Here is an 18,618-nt window from a genome sequence, read left to right as displayed (position 1 = left end):
CGGAAAATGGTGTGAACCTGTCCTAAAGCCGCATATCAGGGCTAGAGCTCAGGTGACCAGCTGATTCTGCAGGGGGGTGAGAGAGAGCTTGCAGCACCCCTGATTGTCTACCTTGTTCAAAAGTCAAGAGAGGAGTTTTCACATATAGCATTATTTATGCTTAGGTATAACTGACAACAGTTACTCATTTCTAGGAACAATACCAGATTTTCAAGAATTGTTCATAGAAATACAGTAATACCTTGGTTTACGAGCATAATTAGTTCCGGAAGCATGCTTGTAATCTAAAGCGCTTGTATGTCAAAGCGAATTTCCCTATAGGAAATAATGGAAACTCAGATGATTTGTTCCAGTACCCAAAAATATTCATATAAAATGATTACAATACTGTAATATAATACTGTACAAAATATAAAGAAAAATAAACCGATTACCGGTACCTTTGTGGCCGGTGTGAGGGGGACAAGAGAGAGGAGGATTATTGTGTAGGACGACTTTCACTATCACTAACGGAATCACTGATATCTCTTGACTCAATGGAATCTTTTTCATTTCGTGAAACCTTAACAAGGAATCTATCCAATGTGACATTGCATTGTCGTTAGACTCATCGCTCGCACTGCTACAGCCTTATCCGGGTGGCGCTTTTGTACCGAATTTTACTCTTATTGCAAGACATTGCTTGTATATCAAGGCAACATTTTTCAGAAATGTTTGCTTGTCTTACAAAACGCTCTCAAACCAAGATACTTGTAAATCAAGGTATTACTGTATTTAGTCTTTGACATATTCCTGGTGTAATAAAAAATGTAATAAAATCTCCCTGTCTTCAAAAAATAAAAAAAAACAGCATTTTATAATCAGATATAATGTAATAATATATGTGTCACACAGTATTTAACCACCTTGAAAGGGAAACACAGCGGAGCGGTGATCTTAGGTGCCTTAGTAGCACTTTAATTAGTGGGTGATACACAGGAGAGACGAAGCACTGCTACACCCAGACTCCTGAGAATCACCCTCTGCATTGCGCTTGCTGTAAACAGATGTTCACTGCAGACAATCTAACAACAAAGGAATTGGTTAATGCTCAAAATGTCAGTAAAAATGAACTGCAAATAGTTTACAAGTTACATGCATTGCTACAGAAAATGGGAGCATTAGTTATGACAAGCCAAACATCTCTTCCACTCCTTGGATTGAGATGTATTCTATTAGAAGAGGACAATCTGGTAACTATGTATAGAAAATTGTAGCACTAGAGGTGAGTCTGTATGTCACTAGTTGTCTGCAGTGCAGGTGGACCGCCATCTTTGTGCAGACACAAGAATTCCCTTCATACAACTGGCAACGTTTGGACCCATCGCTTCCGTCCTTCTTTTGTCTATCACTGTCCCCTTTAGGTCCCCCCCCCCCCCCCCACGCTTTCTCTAGTCTAGTCCTGGAGCTGGAAAAGTATCTGTACATGTATTTGTACTTGTACCAAGTACGGTACTTTGTATCTGAACATCCCTAGTTTGAGCAATAAGGTTTAATACTTACCTATTCCTCTCTCCAGCAGGCTTTGGCGCTCTCCTCTTTCCCCTGAAGCTCCATATTGTGGGTAGTCCCCCGCTGTCCTCACATACAATGCAGGACCACAGCTCCTGTCCTCATGTACAATGCAGGACTACAGCTCCTGTGCTCATGTACAATGCAGGACTACAGCTCCTGTCCTCACATACAATGCTGGACTACTCTCCTGTCCTCATTTACAATGCAGGAGTACTCCCCTGTCATCAGGAACAATGCAGGACTACAGCTTCTGTCCTCACATACAATGCTGGACTATTCTCCTGTCCTCAAGTACAATGCAGGAGTACTCTCCTGCCATCAGGTACAATGCAGGAGTACTCTCCTGTCCTCAGGTACAATGCAGGACTACTCTCCTGTCCTCAGGTACAATGCAGGCTCCTGTCCTCATGTACAATGCAGGACTACTCTCCTGTCCTCACGTACAATGCAGGAGTACTCTCCTGTCCTCAGGTACAATGCAGGACTACTCTCCTGTCCTCATGTACAATGCAGGCTCCTGTCCTCATGTACAATGCAGGAGTACTCTCCTGTCCTCACGTACAATGCAGGACTACTCTCCTGTCCTCATGTACAATGCAGGAGTACTCTCCTGTCCTCACGTATAATGCAGGACTACTCTCCTGTCCTCATGTACAATGCAGGAGTACTCTCCTGTCCTCACGTACAATGCAGGACTACTCTCCTGTCCTCATGTACCATGCAGGAGTACTCTCCTGTCCTTACATACAATGCATGTGTACTGTTGCTGTCCTCATGTACAATGCAGGACTAGTACTCCTGTCCTCACATACAATGCAGGACCACAGCTCCTGTCCTCATGTACAATGCAGGAGTACTCTCCTGTCCTCACGTACAATGCAGGCTCCTATCCTTGCGTACAATGCAGGACTTTTGCTCCTGCCCATGCCTACAATGCAGGACTACTACTCCTGTCCTCACTTACTCCTGCATTGAATCTGATGACATCAGGGAGTGACCAGCATAGAGGGGAAGAGGAGCGGTTTGGGGAGATCGGTCGTACAGCTAGGATTGCCACCCCTTCGTTTTTCACCCGGACAGTCCGGTTTTGGAGTCTTGTGTCTAGGTGTCCAGCCAGCGGGCACCTGGACACAAGACACTCCGTGCCAACACCAACACTTTACATTTTCTGCCAGATGCGGCTGCCAAGGTCCTCGACAAGCGCAATCTCAGGCAGCCACATCTGCCTGAAACCCAGATATTTAACTGAGCTGCGGGCAGCCTGTGCCTGTTTAAAGGTGCCTGCAGCTCAGGGGAAGATCCGGGTTTCAGGCAGATATGGCTGCCCAAGATCACGCTTGCCGAGGACCACAGCAGCCGCATCTGTGATTGCTCCTCTGGCTCTCTGACAACCTACGGACCCCCTGGTGAGACACCATAGCCTTGAGAGACGCACAGCCCACCTGAGTGTCGCACAGCCTATCTGAGAGCCCGCACAGGCCACCAGGCCACCTGGAGACATCAAGGCGCCATGCCAGTACAACACAGAGTATGTAGCTTCATATTATTTTGTATAGCTGCATAATGTATTGCTGGGATTTGTAGTCCTCTATAGCTGGTCTCTTTACTCCATCCCCTGGCTGCCTCTCCTCGCTCTCTCCTCTATATTCTCAACAAAAAAAAAGCGAGGCGCTAGAGTGTTTGGGTTTCACTTGAAGAACAGGTGGCAACCCTATGTACAGCACGGAGAAAGCCTGATCCAGGGAGATTTGAGGTAAGTATTGCTACTTCTTCCTCTAACTCTGGACAAAATTAGCATTTAGCCCTTGCCATGCAAGGGAGTGGGTTTGGTACTGCAAGGGTCACTTTTTTAGCTGCATGTAGGGTTGCCACCTGTCCAGGATTCACCCGGACAGTTCGGGTTTTGAATGCTGTGTTCGGGTTTCATGGCAGCAGAAACCCGGACACAAGATGTCAGGCACACAGGAGAAACCAAAATTAAGATAGGGGCTACTGGCCCCCCACTGAAAATAGTCTCAACTGTGATATTTAAATATGAAGGGGTGGCGCTATTTACATATGAAAAAGGCACAACTCATTCTTCCAAGAAAATGTCTGTGTGTCGCTAGAGTGTTCGGGTTTCGATGGAAGAAAAGGTGGCAACCCTAGCTGCATGGTGTCCGACTCATATACTAATATCTGCTGGCATTAATGTCTGTATTATGTCTGTAAAGCAGCATTTAGGATGTAAAGAATTATTTTTATAAATGCAGAAACTATTCAGTTATGCTAGCATTAGACTTTTTATTGTTTCAGGTTTATGTGCTGGGAGTTCCCTCAGTGCCTGTTGGACTCTGACAAAATGGCCGCCTTGTTCTCTAGAAGTGCATCTTCCTGTCGGAGCTCTAGTGACCAGCGCTGTGTCTAAGTATGTGAGTGCAGCTGCAGCTGGAGAGACATGCGAGGAGAACTCTGCTGAAGACTGATCATGTTAAGCAGACAGAATGAGGCTGACCGAACCCTCTTTGTGGGAAACTTGGATTATAACGTCAAAGAGGAGACCCTGTATGAGCTCTTCCTGCAGGTGATGAGTGAGGACAATGCAGAGGGATCAGGATGTAGAGGTTTACACCTTGGGTGGGGAAGGTGGAATTCTGATTTAGATTATTTAGTAAGAATGGAAATGTTTCTGCATGTGTCAGAACAAGTGTGTGCGTTGTGTGTTTTGTATTGTTCAGACTTTTTGTTTGCACTGATGTTGTTCTATTGTTGCATTGTCATCTACCAATGTGTCGTCAACTAGTAAACTGATTTTTAAAGCAGAACTCTTATTAAAACTTTTATTAACTCTTGCCAGTGGGGCTACTCTGGCGCTGCAAGGTTTAAAGGGTTATTAAACCCTCCATTTTTTTTTTTTGCATATATCTACTGCTAGCAAGCCGTAGATATATGCAAAAACATTTTTTTTTTAAAGCGGTTTAAACTTACCAGTGTCTTCGCCGCACGCTCCCGTCCGAAAATGTGAAAATTCTTGGGCGGGCACATGCACAGTTCAGATTTTCGGCCGGGAGACGAGGAGAGACACAAGGTAAGTCTATGGGCGCGTGCCCCCGCATGCAGACACCGTGGGACAGGAAGTGCCAGCAAGGACAGAGGAGTCAGCGCTGGATCGGAGACCCGCAGCAGCGCTGGAGAGAAGGCTGAAAATGACAGGAAAGAAGAAGAAGATCGGATTAAGAGACATCATTTAAGTAAGTGCTTTCATTAACATTGGGGGGAGGGGAAAAGATTTTTGACTTTAATGTCACTTTAAGTGCTCGTTTTTCTCTAGGTGCTAAAAAAAAGTTATACTCAACCGATCCTCGGAACCGGCTTGCTCTTTCATTCACGCCTAGGCATGTTGTCGCTCATAGTTAAGCGCCACAAATCACTCAAGGCAAGGGATCCCATTAATTTCTATGACCCCCTGTTCACCCTTTGAGCATTTTGGCCCAAGCCGAAAAAACGCTTGTCACTGTTAGTCCCTGTTCACACCTATGCGTTCTGACGCTCAAAGCTAAGTGCGCTCAAAGCTAAGACTCTCAACACAAGAAATCCCATTCATTTCTATGGCCCTTGTTCACACCTGAGAGTTTTGTTGCGAGCTGTAAAACGCTGAACGTTGGAAAAGGTTCATGAGCTTCTTTCGGGCAGATTATAACGCATTTGGCCGCATAGACTTCAATGAAAGTGCATAAAAATGTTTGACAGAAGCGTTTTGCACATGTGCGTTTTGTGCGCACATTTCCTCATTCAAAGCAATGCATTATGATTTGCTGAAGAAAACTTCTTTGCCTATGTGCGTCTAACGCGCATTAAAATGTGCAAAAATATGCATACCATGCCAGGGAAAAGCGTGCATAAAAATGCACATTTTACACGTGGAAACGCTGACGCCTAGGTGTGAATGGAGACTAAAGCGTACACGTTTTGGCAGATTATGGTGCTTTTTGGTCCCATAGACTTCAGTGGGAAACTTCATGCGACAAAACGGTCAGGTGTGAACAGGGGTCATAGAAATGAATGGGATTCCTTGTCTTGAGCGTTATGTCGCGCTTGGCTTTGATCGACAAGACACCTAGGTATGAACGGGACTTAAATCCGTCCCTCCAGCCTCTCTCCCACTCCGCTGTAGGGGTCTAAGGTCATCACATTTAATACACCGTTTATAGGATGTGAAGACGCCGAGGAGCATACCATTGCCTCAGCCGAGGGAGAGACAAGCTGGACGGAGCACAACCAGCCAGCTCCAAGGTCCAGGTGAGTATGACTTTGTTATTGTTGCACCTAGACCAAAACTAGCACTTAACCCTTGCGTGCGGGGGTAGCCCTACTGCAAGGGTTAAAAAAGGTTTTGCCCAGAGTTCTTTTTTAACTTTACCGAACTGTATACATCTTTATTAATGATATTTAACCATTTTAAAAAAAAAATCAGTGCAGGAGGTCCACCCTTACTAAGGCTCCGTTCACACTTAGACATTTTGTTGATCAAAACTAATTGTGCCAAAGCGCTCAGGACAAGGAATCCCATTAATGTCTATGGCCCATGTTCACACCAGCATTTTGTCCCACAAAGTTTTCCATTGAAGTCTACGGGACCGAAAAGTGCTGTGATCTGCCAAAAAGTAACTTGTGTCATTTTTCCAGTGACAGGCAATTTTCTGCTTGCGAGAAAACACTCGGGGGGGGACAGGGGCCATTGTAATGAATGGGATTCCTTGTCTTGAGCGTTTTCTTGAGCTTACCTTTAGGCAACAAAATGCCTGCGTGTGAACGGGGACTTAAAAGAGAACTATGGGGTAAGTGTTTTCCCCCATAGTTCTCTTAAGGGTCACGGGAGGACATATACTAACCTCCTCCCATGAACCAAAGCTCAGTATATAGCGAGCTACAGCTCGCTATATACTGAGACCGCCCCTGGCAGTGACGTATCCCGACATTACTGTCGAGATCCACCTAGCTGCGTGAGTGACAGCTGGCTCTGCCTATCTAGAGGCAGAGTCAGCTGTACCCGACCCCCCCACCGTCCGTTCCTCCAGTCAGTGCTGGAGGATCGGAGCACGGAGGGGGGAATCCCTGCGGGGAGCGGTGACTGATAGTCACGGCTCTCTGCAGGGAGATGATCGAGAAGTGAGCAAGCAATGGTGTGTGGTCGCTCACTTCCCGATCTATTGAGCCGACGTGTGACAGTTTCATTGTCACACGTCGGCTCGAACTATGAGGGTGAGTGCTTTTCACTTACCTCATAGTTCTCCTTTTTAAAGTGACACTAAACTCAGGAGTTAAACCCTGAAAATACATGAACTATGAACAGAAAGCAGACTGTTCTCCCTGCAATAATGTAAACAAAGAAAGAAAAAAAAAACAATGTGGGGTCTCTCTTCCCGATGCGGGGGGTTCCCCCCAAAAATCATACCAAGCCCTTTAAGTCTAGTAGGAATTTTAAGGAGGAACCCCACCCTCAAAAAATGGAGGGGGCATGGGGTCCCCCCTAAATTTCCCAACCAGACCCTTAATCGGAGCATAGACCTGGCACCCAGATGCACCCCCCTTGTGAATCAGTAAGGGGTACTCATTCACAAAAAGGTTCAAATAAAATATAAATAAACACACCACACTTTAAGAAAAAAACCTTCAACTGAAAAAAAACAAAAGTTGTTGACAAGTCCTTTAAAAAAAAAAAGCCCAAAAATAGATCCACCGAGGTAATCCAAGGGTCAATCACGACGTCCAGCCTTGTCCACGACGACGACTCATAAAGAAAATAAAAAGACGCCGCCGACCTGTCCAACTGCCGCAGCAGAATGAACAATCCGGCATATGTCAAATCGCTATTGCAAGTTTCAGCAAAATGAAAACAAATGGGCGGAGTCAGCCGACTCTGCCCATTTGTTGTCATTCAATGACAGCCAACTGTCGCTAAGTCATTTGAACCAAAGAGAGCCGAAGCCAGCCAATGTACGGCTCCGTGAATATTCCCCTTAAACCTTTAAAAGTAAAAGTCCTGCCAAAGATCTGATGTATGTTGTTACTTTTATAAGCTGCAGAAGTCTCGTCTGTGCCCCTTTTTCTTATATACTATTACATAACTATGTAGAGGCACATGTTGGTTGTATGTAATCGTACATGTATGTACAGTTTTACTTTTTTCTGCCTTGCAGGCTGGACCTTTGAGCAAAGTGACCATTGCTAAAGATAAAGAGGGCAACTGCAAGTCATTTGGGTTTGTCTGCTTCCAGCATTTAGAATCTGTACCATATGCTATAGAATTACTAAATGGCATCCGCCTGTTTGGCCGGCCCATTAAACTTCAATATCGAACAGGTGAGTTCAATGTATAGTACAGTATACGCCAAGTGAGGGCATAGTTTGCGTTATTAACGTGTTTTGTATTAGACGTTTTTGTCTGTATGTGACCCGGTTCCCTTCTACCTCTTGCTTAAAGGGTTATTAAACCCTCGTGTGTTTTTGCATATATCTACTGCTAGCAAGCAATAGATATATGCAAAAACATTTATAAAAAAAAAGGGTTTAAACTTACCTTGTGTCTTCGCCGAGTGCTCCCGTCCGAACATCTGAAGTGTCTCAGGTGGCCGCAAAGGATCTTGGGGCGGGCGCATGCGCACTTCAGATGTTCGTCCGGGAGACGAGGAGAGACACAAGGTAAGTCTATGGAGCAGCATGCACCCGCACAGACTCTGTGGGACATCAGAGATGAGGAGGACAGAGAAGTCAGTGTTGAATCAGAGACCCGCACACAGCGCTGGAGGGACAGCTGAAAAGGACAGTAAAGAAGAAGATGATCAGATTAAGAGATATCACTTAACCCCTTCAGGACTGACGACGGGGCTGTCGGCTTTACAATAGAAGCAATTCTGGCGACTCACGTGTCGTCGGATCGCTTCTATGGCCCGGTGAAGGGGTCCCTTTCATTTCAATGGTTGCATTTGACAAGCGGCACCACCTGTCAAATGAAACGTGCTGTATATTTTTTTGCCACACCTCAAAGCATTGTGGCCACTGCAATGTATACAGCACTGTGAGGGCGCAGTGCTATTGCAGCAGGCAGCCTGTGTGAACGAGGCCTTGTGGCCCATGTGTCATTATGGCTCATAGTAAACCCTTTTGCACATAACACTTTCCCTTTTGTTTCAAGGTAACTGTTCTGCTTCATATGTAGTTCACTGTCGCACCTCTTTCTGTGCTCTTCCAGTCCAGTGACTTCACGGGATTTTTTGATTATTATCAAACATCAGCAGATCCAGAGATTTACAGTACTGGGCAATGGTCTTTAGGCTGCCCAAAAAAAATTGTGATGTAAGTGGAGATTTGCTCAGGAAAAAACTGCCTAAAGCATATTCCCTCTAGTCCTGTTCTGCTGACAACTGTAATATGTTGGTTTCCCATCACTTTCTGTCTCAGTGACAATCTACATTGCAGGGACGTAGACAGCAACTAACCCTTTCCTATTCTATTCAAGGTAAGTTTGGCTATAATACAGTTCAGCATTAGAATATATAAACCGTAATACAATAATAAGTAACCGGATTTCTTCAGTACTCCATAAAGTTACAGACGGCTAACAGAAAGCAGGGTTGATAATTGTTAAATGAAACCACTGCTCAGAAAAAGTTTCAGTACTTTTAGGTGTGGGAGGAAATGATAACTATTGGGTATATGGAATGTGACAAACCGCTCCTTTTCGATCCAGGGAAGAGTTGTGGCATTTTATAAGCTGGTGGTAGTAGGTGGTCTGCATAAATAAACAATAGTGTGCCGAGCTGATAATAAAACATGAATATACTAATCACATCACATGAATATGACAATATCGGTGCATAAGTCCTCAGTCGCATGCTAGGCTCTGGCTATCCAAATAACATCAAAAATGTGGTGAGTAAATCCAATGAAGTCCTATAACATCAAAATTCAATGTGAAAGACAATAGAAATTCTTAGGAGATATCTGAAAGGCCACAGCCAAGATGTTTTTCCAATCCTACACCATCCACACCTGGTGAGTACCAGTGTACAGAGGGGTGCTCACCTGAGATGTAGAAATACAGAGTAGGTCTCTTAACGCAGTTCGCTTCTTTGAAAGGTGAGGGAAGCCCTTAATGCGATATCACTGGATCCACTCAGAGCAGCACACGGAGTTAACGGACCCAAAAAGAGGCCAGCAAAGACACAGGGCATACCATCCAGCAAAGGGGAAATTTATGAAATAAAACGGTACTCTGATAAGAACAATGATCTTCGGCATAAAGATAATCCTGAAGGGATGCACACAATGACGAACCGGGATAAAAACGCTCCCGTCCTTCCGGCTCGACTAGAGTGATGACCTATTATCAGCTCGGCACATTATTGTTCATTTATTTGTCTGTCTCATATTGTCAGGGATACCGGCACAGGTGACCGCCACACCTGCACAGGTACCCACACAGGCAGACCAAGCACGCGTGACCACACAGGACAAGGCAGAATGTATGATATACCGTTTTTAATATGCCAACCAGAATGATACAAACAGAAACAAGTCTTAGCAACCAGCTACATCTAAACAACACCACATGCAAGAAGAAACAGGCATGCACACCCAGGGAGCAAAGCAAAACACCAGGGCAACTAAGGGACAAAAGGTCAGGGTACAAGGAGCTAACAGGACTCAGGAACATAAGCAGATCACAGACAACAAGCAGGGAACATACACAGGATACAGGACTCGGGAACAGAAACAGGTTTACAGGACTGGGGACTCAGGCTTAACAGGAAACAATACTGAGGCACAGACCTGACCACAGGGAGGGCTTAAGTAACCTCCCAAGGAGCACCAGGTGGTGGATGAATGGTGGCAGCTGGGAGACACCTGCAGGTGAGCACTGGAGTTGCAGTTCCCAGCACCAACCAGTGGAGGTCTGGTACCTAGCAGTTCCTGGCTGCCTGGAGACCCCCGCAGGTGAGTACGGAAACTGCAGGGCATAGCTCCAGCGCCACCTGGAGGCGCTCTGGATCCTTACACTTATTATTATTATAGTCCCTAGCAGCTTTCACTTCATTTGATTTACTGGCACAGAATTTTTGTACGTAGGTGGTCTCCATAGCCAAAGGAAGGGGATTAACCAATAACCATATTCTTTCCCCCACCTGGGATGGGCAGGGTAGTAGTATGTATTGGGGCTTATTCCGACAGGTGAAAAACTAGCACTATGCACACATTGTGTGCTTTCAGCTGGGGCTAGATTTCTATCCTGTACAGATCAATGGCCAGTGCCGCCACTGTTTGCATGTTACCACTCATACCAATTACTACATGCGATTAGGTCCACTGACTGACCCAGAACGCGGACAGTCTGCAACCAGGGCCGGCGGTTCTGGTTGCATACAAATTGGATGCAGCTAATCATTTACAGGGTTATTCACAAAAGCGTGAAGAGTTTGGAGAAGGCAGGAGAAGTGAACAATCTAGGACAACATAGCTGATATGGAGAAATTCTCCAATTCGGCTCACTTTCCAGTTTAACTATGTTGTCCTAGATTGTTCCCTTCTCCTGCCTTCTCCAAACTCTTCACCCTTTTGTGAATAACCCTGATAGTTTTTATGCTGCTGTGTCCAGATGTAGAGTTTAGCTGCAGCCTATTTGCCTATCTGCATGAAGCTTTACAGAGGAGGACTGCATTTAGGTTGTGCTGGAACTAAGCTGACCCAAACTGCCTCATTCTAGCCTGGAGGCTGAATGTTTTGTTGTATAGTGGATTGCGCTGACACAGACCCCCTGCGAGCAAAACTCTTTTGTCAGGAAGCCCTTAAACGCACTTTGGCATCTGGACTATCTCTCTGCAAGCTCTACATTGGAAGCTGACCCCTACAGTAGAAACTATGTTTTTGGAACGGTGCACATTGATGAGGTAAATTACATAAAGGTCTCATGTACATGACTGCAGTTTTTTCTTGTCAAATGCTGCATTTTTTTCCCATCTGAGCACATGCTTTTAAAACGCGCTGAGTATTCTGACTCCGATTGTTGTATTAGCGATTTATCCCTTGCTGAGACCTCTATGTCTGGCCTGTATAAGCCGATATAATCTCTGCGGGCGATCCTTATCAGATAGCCGAACTCACCAAATACCTTTTCATCCACAATTGCTTTATTCCGTGCATCAGGTTACAGCAGACAACAGGATACAGCAGATGAATGAATGGACGGTATTTGAAGGTCAGAGATAGTAATGTTTCCAAGCATGCAATGCAGATTAACATGTGGTCATGTTACTGTCAGCCATGACACTCGTGGCTCGTACTAACAAGAAAGGGGAAATACATCACAGATGGGAGGGAACACAGAAAGTGTATAGTGCAATAAGTAGAATGACTACAAAATGGCAGCACATGAATCCGCTATAATGCTGCTCACAATATATGGCTTGAGGAAAATAAACTATATAAATTCTAATTTCACATTAATTTGAATAATGATCTAAAATGGCCACAGTTGACTTGTACCCCCATCGACATGAGCCATAAAACAAGTTTGTACTGATACATGGGGCTATAATCCTTTCCTTGGAAAAAAATGCATTAAAATGCTACGAGATAGATGGGGAGAGAGAGAGAGAATATGTCTGCATACCACCCCCAGAGTTCTCTGCAGTGCCTAGGAAAATGTCAAATTCTGCTGCTAGATGCCAGTGTGATCTGAAAGCAAAGTGTCGGCTTGTCATGTGCAGGGCTGGGCATCTGATCATTTTATCGGAGCTTTCAGAAGATCTCATTTCCACAGGCACTCTGGGTTGTCTAAGGACAGAGTTAGTGAACCTATAGGGATGCCCTGACACCTTATGGTGTTTTTATCTAGTGAAATCATTGGTTAAAATATCCTTTTGTGTCAGGAGAGGTTCACTTTTAATCTGATCTCATAAATCAGCTTATTAATGGTTATTGATTCCGTTTCTTTTTTTTTTTTCCTTTAAAAATAGGGAGTACCCACTCTTCAGAATCGGACAGCGTTTTCAAGGGGCCTGAAAATGGCTTTGTCAGTAGTCCTCTAGAATATGGGTGAGAATCATTTTGTAAAGCCCATCAGTGTATTCGTTATGTATTGCATGCAAACCCTAACATTGGACATCTCTTACTTGCTTCCTTTTTAGTCTGTTACAATATATCAGAATGTTTATACTGCTCTGATAAAGTTTTCTGCCATCATGCACCGGGTTGGCTATAAGCCAAGACTATATTCAAAGTAAAGAAAAATTTCCACCAATTTAATTCAATATATATCAAACTAGACCATTGTCTAGAAACTGAAATCAGTTTCCTGGAGATTATACAAATGTATATATTTATCTCCCAAGATTGAAAGATATAATTTGTACTGCAGTTAAAATTATCTCAAATCAATCTAGATCCTACAAGAACTAAATGGTCTATCCAAATATATATGTGGCTAATCAATTGCCTACAGAAATATAGAAATGTATACTTTACCAGAAATGTAAAATTAGTTGTCTGAAAGAAATCAGCGGTCACAGTTCAGAAACAAGGGATGGTCAGGTTCTCTTTAGTTCAGTTCAAGACACAAAAAATCCACAGCTCACCTGCCAGCTAGCCTGCAACAAAACAAATTACCCTGTCAACAGTATGCGTTTAAAAACAGAGGTTTTAGTTGCACAAACTTTTGGCCAAAAATATGTAGAAGCGTGCATTTTTGGTTGCTGGGCCTCCAGTGCATCCCTGCACCTTATAAGGAGAAGTAGGCTACCTCCTGGTACACCTGCATGCAATTTATCGACTGCATTAATATGCTGACACTTGGAGACTCATATAGATAGAGTTAGGACCACACTTTGCAGAGGTGCCTTGGCGCGGCGGTGTGGCTTCTACATATTTTTGCCCAAAAGTTTGTGCAACTAAAACCTCTGTTTTTAACGCATACTGTTGACAGGGTAATTTGTTTTGTTGCAGGCAGGCTAGCAGGTGAGCTTGGGATTTTTTGTGTTTTGTATTGTTGTAAGCCTTCCCATGTGCGCCCTGCCATAAAGGCTGGTTATAGATTCATGCAGATACCATGTTTTTCTAGTGCGATTATGAACTAACCCTTCTCAGAATGCAAGTTGCCTGGATGTCATGCTGATCCAGTGGCTTCAGTCATTTAAGTCGCTGACCTGGAACATGCCCATCGGGAGTTGACTTGATTCTGAATTTAGAGTCTGTATGCCTGTTATGGGCTGAAGATTTGTTGTGAAGGCAGAGACAACCAGGTAACTCTTGTTTTAGACAGTCAGCATTGGAAGCCCCTGTATTTCTCTCAGGCCTTAAAATGTTTATAGGAGTTTATAGTGGGCCACCTGGGGGATGTCCTTCAAAACTTCTATAGGGGATGGGTGTAGAAAAACAAATCTGCCTCGGTGGTCAAATTTACTATAGGTAACCTTCACTGGATTTACCTGATGAAGACCTGCTGAGCTACAATATGTTGAGGAGAAGCAGTTGTCACTTGTTGGTTCTGTATTTTTGTATTCTTGTATATTGATGTGAGTGGAGACCTCAGAAACAGTTGGTATGGTGTTCACAGACAGACTTATTGCACTTGGGTTGTATTATGTGTTCTGTTTAACATTAATGTTGATAAGATACAAATGGGTCCGAAAAATGTGTCTTCTGTATTTGTTCTCTGACCGACTGACTTTGTTTGAAGTTCATTTTCCCAAGTAGCTTTAACAGAGAGCTCATATCTAAAGACTAGACAATGGAGGCTAAACATTTCCAAGGATCATTAGAAAAAGGCAAGCTTTTATCAGGGAAGGTCCTAAATGACCGGGGGCATCCCTGGGTACCTTGACGGATTGTGTATGTTGAACAATAAACTGACTTTTCTTGTCTTGGATGAATTTGGGGATGGATAAGAACTTCTGTTTTTACTGCTATCCGGAGCTCTGTTAGAACTTTGGGAATTGTTGCATACCACGATGTAAAGAGAGTGGAGATGATTCTTGTCCCAGATGCCATATGTTCTCTCTTGCATCCCTTTTGTACTGCACCTCACTTTAATGCCAAAACACCCTCAAAAAACATTGCAGAATTGCTAAGAGGGGTTATTGTAAAACATCAAAGTGGAGGATCTGTCTAGCGAGGTACCAGAGTTAATTCTGACTTGATTATCATTATTGTTAAATTGTCTTCCATTCAAAACAACCGATTCCAATGCGTTTACATTCTTGCTGTGTTGCTTCTTCCTGTGCAGAATGCCTGTATCGGGAGGAAATTATGATTCTTCGCATCCTGCACCTCCTGTTGACAGTAGCTTCTTCTCTCAGGCCTACGTCTGTTTTCAGGGAATGGTAAGCCACTAGAAATGGCATGCTGTATTGCAGTTGCTGGGTGTCATTCAATATTTCACATGTTCAAAAATAGGGATGCACGGATACTTTTCGAGTACCAGTGCAGATACTTGGCATTTTCATGAGAACTACCGGGGTTGCAGCGGTTGCAGCTGGGACCTGGCTCTGGCGCTCCACCACTGTCCTGAAATCATTAGTCTGTATTGTTTTAGAAAAACTGTCACATGACAATAAACAAAAATGTATCAGTACTCGTACTTGTAAGTACTCGGCAAGTACCAGTACTCGTACTCGCAAAACTGGTATCTGTGCATCCCTTTATTTATATTTATAAAAACAAAATCGTACATTAAAACAGATGCACAAATCCCAGGAGCTCCATGTGCTCCTTACAAATGACAGCTGCCTCCTAACTTTTTAATTTTTCTCTAGTGTAGTCTTGGAGCTCAAAAGTATCGGTACATGTACTCGTACTTGTACAGAGTACTGTACTTGGTATCTGTGCAACCCTATTCAAAAGGTTTTGTTTTTCATGTATTAAAGGTTTTTAGCACATTATTCCCCTGAATTTACCACATGCAGGTTATATTATCAACCATAAAATGCATTCCCGATATGTGTTGGATGTATATTTACTGATATGCATTTTTGTGGGGATCCCCTCACAAAACTTTTTTTACCCAAACCTTCATTGGAGGAAACAATAGGGTATTCCCCCCCCTCGCACAGCAAGTGAGGAATTTGTCTTAGGAGTTTGGATGTTGTAGAGACATAGAAAACTGATGGCAGAACAAAGACCAAGTGGTCCACACAGTCTTTCCCATTTATTTATTTTTTAACCTTTTTGTCCAAGTATAGATCTAGGTTTGTCCCAAGCATGTTTAGATCTGCTGCCCCATGCATCAACTACTCTTTCAGTAAAGTAATACTTTAAGTTGGTTTTGAACTTTTCCTCCTCCTAGTGTGAAGTCCTGTCCCCATGCTCTTGATCTTGGCTTCATATTAAGATACTGTCCTCCTGAAGCTTATGCACATCCTTAATGTGTTTAAAGGTTTCAGTCACGTCCCCCCTTACCAGCTCTTTCCTGCTGCTTTTCCTTCCTAATTCTTCATAGTGACAAAGTAATCCTTCGTCCCTTTGCTCTTCTTTCTGCTGAAGGTAGTCATTTCATTCAAAGTATATTGTTCTGCCTTCAGTTTGCATCTCTGCCTTTCATCTCCAGTAAATGGCTGTCCTGGCCTTGGATGTGATGTGGACCCTCAAGGCTTAACTTGACTCCCTGGCTTCCATCTGTAAGATTCCTTTAGCAAATCCAATGACTTTTAATAACCATAGATGCAACAGAATTTTTTCGAGGACCCTCAGGGATGACTAGACTATTTTGCTTACCTGTTCCCTTCATGCTCCACCCTTTCCAGCTACTGTTCATTCCACCTATGCGATTAGAGCGTCTTTGGCCTTTCACCAGCATGCTATTAGTGCAATGAATCGGCATGACTGGTTGGGCAACAAGTACTGTAGGTAGCTGCATGGTTCAGCCAGATCCTATCATAATCTGGTATATTTTTTCCCACCTCTATAGATGAACCAGTTCTTTGCACTACAGAATCCTGCATTTGGTTGGACAGCGCCAGAGCAACAAGGCTATGAACAGTTCTTTCCATGGAACAAGCAGACCTCAATGTACCCTTATTCCGGACCTCAGCCAAGCTGCAGTACTGTTCCAGGTTCTTCCAGCTGGGATTCGGAGATGGCTCAAGACTGCAGAATCAGCCAGAGTGAAGCAGGATCTCAAAATCATAAGAGAACTGCGGAGAACATTGACAGTGATAGCTCAGAAACAAGTCTTCGGGAATACAAGCCTAGTAAAAGACAAAGAAAGCTCAGAGCAAAGAAAAAGAAGAATTTGGTGTATTGCACTAAATAAATTATAAGTCATTGGGCACTAGTTAACATGTCCCTGAATAACCTGTTATGCTCTGAGTGCACTGAGTGTACACTTTCTGCACACATAAGCCTTCTAAACACCGGGCTCTTCAAATACATCTTCCACTTCTGCTGCTGTATCCAGTATATAAAGTTTCTGCCACATGCCTGAGTCTATTATCACATGCATTAAAGCTTTAACTATGAGTGATGGTGCCCCAGAGTAAAACCATTTTGGGCCCTCTGTCTGCCTGCCTAATCTTCTCAGACAGATTAAATGCTTTCATAATGTGTGCGTGTGTGTGTGCGCTACTATGGCTCTAGTTACATGCCTGATGTGAGTGTTAAAACTCTGTGAGATGTTGCTCAGTGCTGGGTTCACCTTGGAACTTCCACTTTTATTGATGCTTCCATCACTGAGCACAATGTTGTCATTACTGACACCCCTGACCACCGCTGAGAACACATTTCTCTGTAGTTAATGCTCTTATACAAATGCTGCTAGTGGGTCTTGGCTGGAGCAGTGAAGCGTGTGTGTATAAATCCTTCCTTAGATACTGGCTCTTGTGTTTCTATACTTGAAAAATGTAAACACATATAAGTTAATAAATTAAATATGCTAAATTTGGGGTTTAATTCCTTGACTAAAAGCAAAACTGAAGGCCAACGGCTAAATATGCAGTTAAAATGTACACTGCCTGGCCAAAAAGAAAGTCACATGCTCTAATATTTTTTTTATTGAGCCACCTTTGATTACGGCATGAATTTTCAGCGGCATAGTTTCCCCCAGCTTATGCAATGTCACAATATTTATTTCCATCCAGAGTTGCATTACTTTTTCACCAAGCTCTTGTAGTGATGATGGGAGAGTCAGACCACTGTGTAAAGTCTTCTCCAGCACATCGCAAAGATTCCCAATGGGGTTAAGGTCTGGATTCTGTGGTGGCCAATCCATGTGTGAGAATGATGTCTCATGCTCCCTGAACCACTCTTTCACAATTTGAGCCCGATGAATCATGGCATTGTCATTTTGGAATATGCCCATGGCATTAGGGTAGAAAAAATAAATTGATGGGAAAAACCTGGTCATTCAGGTGGGCAGCTGACCTCATTTTTTGGGGTCCTAACTACGCTGAACCTTGACCTTTTATCCAGTGGAAGGCTCTGACCTATATGCTTAGCGAAATCAAAGTGGGGACTTTTTTGTTTGCCAGGCAGTGTATATGTGAACTATTCTGTCCAAATATTTGTCATGTTGTTCAGTCGCACTACCAACAGTCTAAGAGCTCTACCACAGAGCACAGCCAGAAATGTGACCTTATTATATCCTGTTCCTGCTTTAAATCATCCAATGTCAGCTGTTTGCTCATTGGACAATGACCAGACTCGGTGTGCAGTGAGGAGGCAGGTGACTCTCGGATTCCACCACACCTCCAATCTGTCAATCTTGCCGAGACTAGATTGCTGATGTTTACCAATCATGTTTTATTCTTCTAATCCTTGCAACTGCTACTGTTTAGGTTGTTTTTAGCCTTTTAAGTATTTTGTGCTACAATAAAGTATAACTATAGACCAGATAAAAAATAGACTGCATCATATACAGCATGATGTCAGTATCATAAATGCAGCAGATTTTCTGGGTCCCCTGTGACATGGGTTTATTACTTGTTTCTTTATTTTTCCCCCTTCCCTTATTAGACCAAGCTGTCAAAAGTTTCAGGTTTAGGGTTGGAACAAACCATTTTACACTGCCAGGGATGATTACAACATTTGGCTTTTATT

The 18,618-nt window shown here is 43.6% G+C and overlaps 1 protein-coding gene across 1 annotated transcript; it reads left to right on the top strand.

The window, feature by feature from the left end:
- The first annotated feature begins 3,964 nt into the window (after window positions 1-3,964).
- Window positions 3,965-16,870, top strand: RBM11 (RNA binding motif protein 11). Its single transcript, XM_018557450.1, has 5 exons — window positions 3,965-4,117; window positions 7,734-7,896; window positions 12,549-12,627; window positions 14,813-14,909; window positions 16,493-16,870. Exons 1-5 carry the CDS (start codon window positions 4,022-4,024, stop codon window positions 16,835-16,837), a joined length of 780 nt encoding a protein of 259 aa, XP_018412952.1. The 5' UTR covers window positions 3,965-4,021; the 3' UTR covers window positions 16,838-16,870.
- Window positions 16,871-18,618: the final 1,748 nt, after the last annotated feature.

This window comes from Nanorana parkeri, unplaced genomic scaffold, assembly GCF_000935625.1.
Source record: "Nanorana parkeri isolate BGI_ZX_2015 unplaced genomic scaffold, ASM93562v1 scaffold284, whole genome shotgun sequence".
Classification (NCBI taxonomy): Eukaryota; Metazoa; Chordata; class Amphibia; order Anura; family Dicroglossidae; genus Nanorana; species Nanorana parkeri.
The sequence above is the reverse complement of the archived record's forward strand: the minus strand, read 5'-3'. Positions and strand labels throughout refer to the sequence as shown.

Coding starts and splice junctions, on each gene's coding strand:
- RBM11 (XM_018557450.1), top strand. CDS start 4,022: ATGTTAAGCAGACAGAATGAGGCTGACCGAACCCTCTTTGTGGGAAAC. Junction 12,628..14,812: donor AGTAGTCCTCTAGAATATGG/GTGAGAATCATT, acceptor CTTCCTGTGCAG/AATGCCTGTATCGGGAGGAA. Junction 14,910..16,492: donor ACGTCTGTTTTCAGGGAATG/GTAAGCCACTAG, acceptor CCACCTCTATAG/ATGAACCAGTTCTTTGCACT.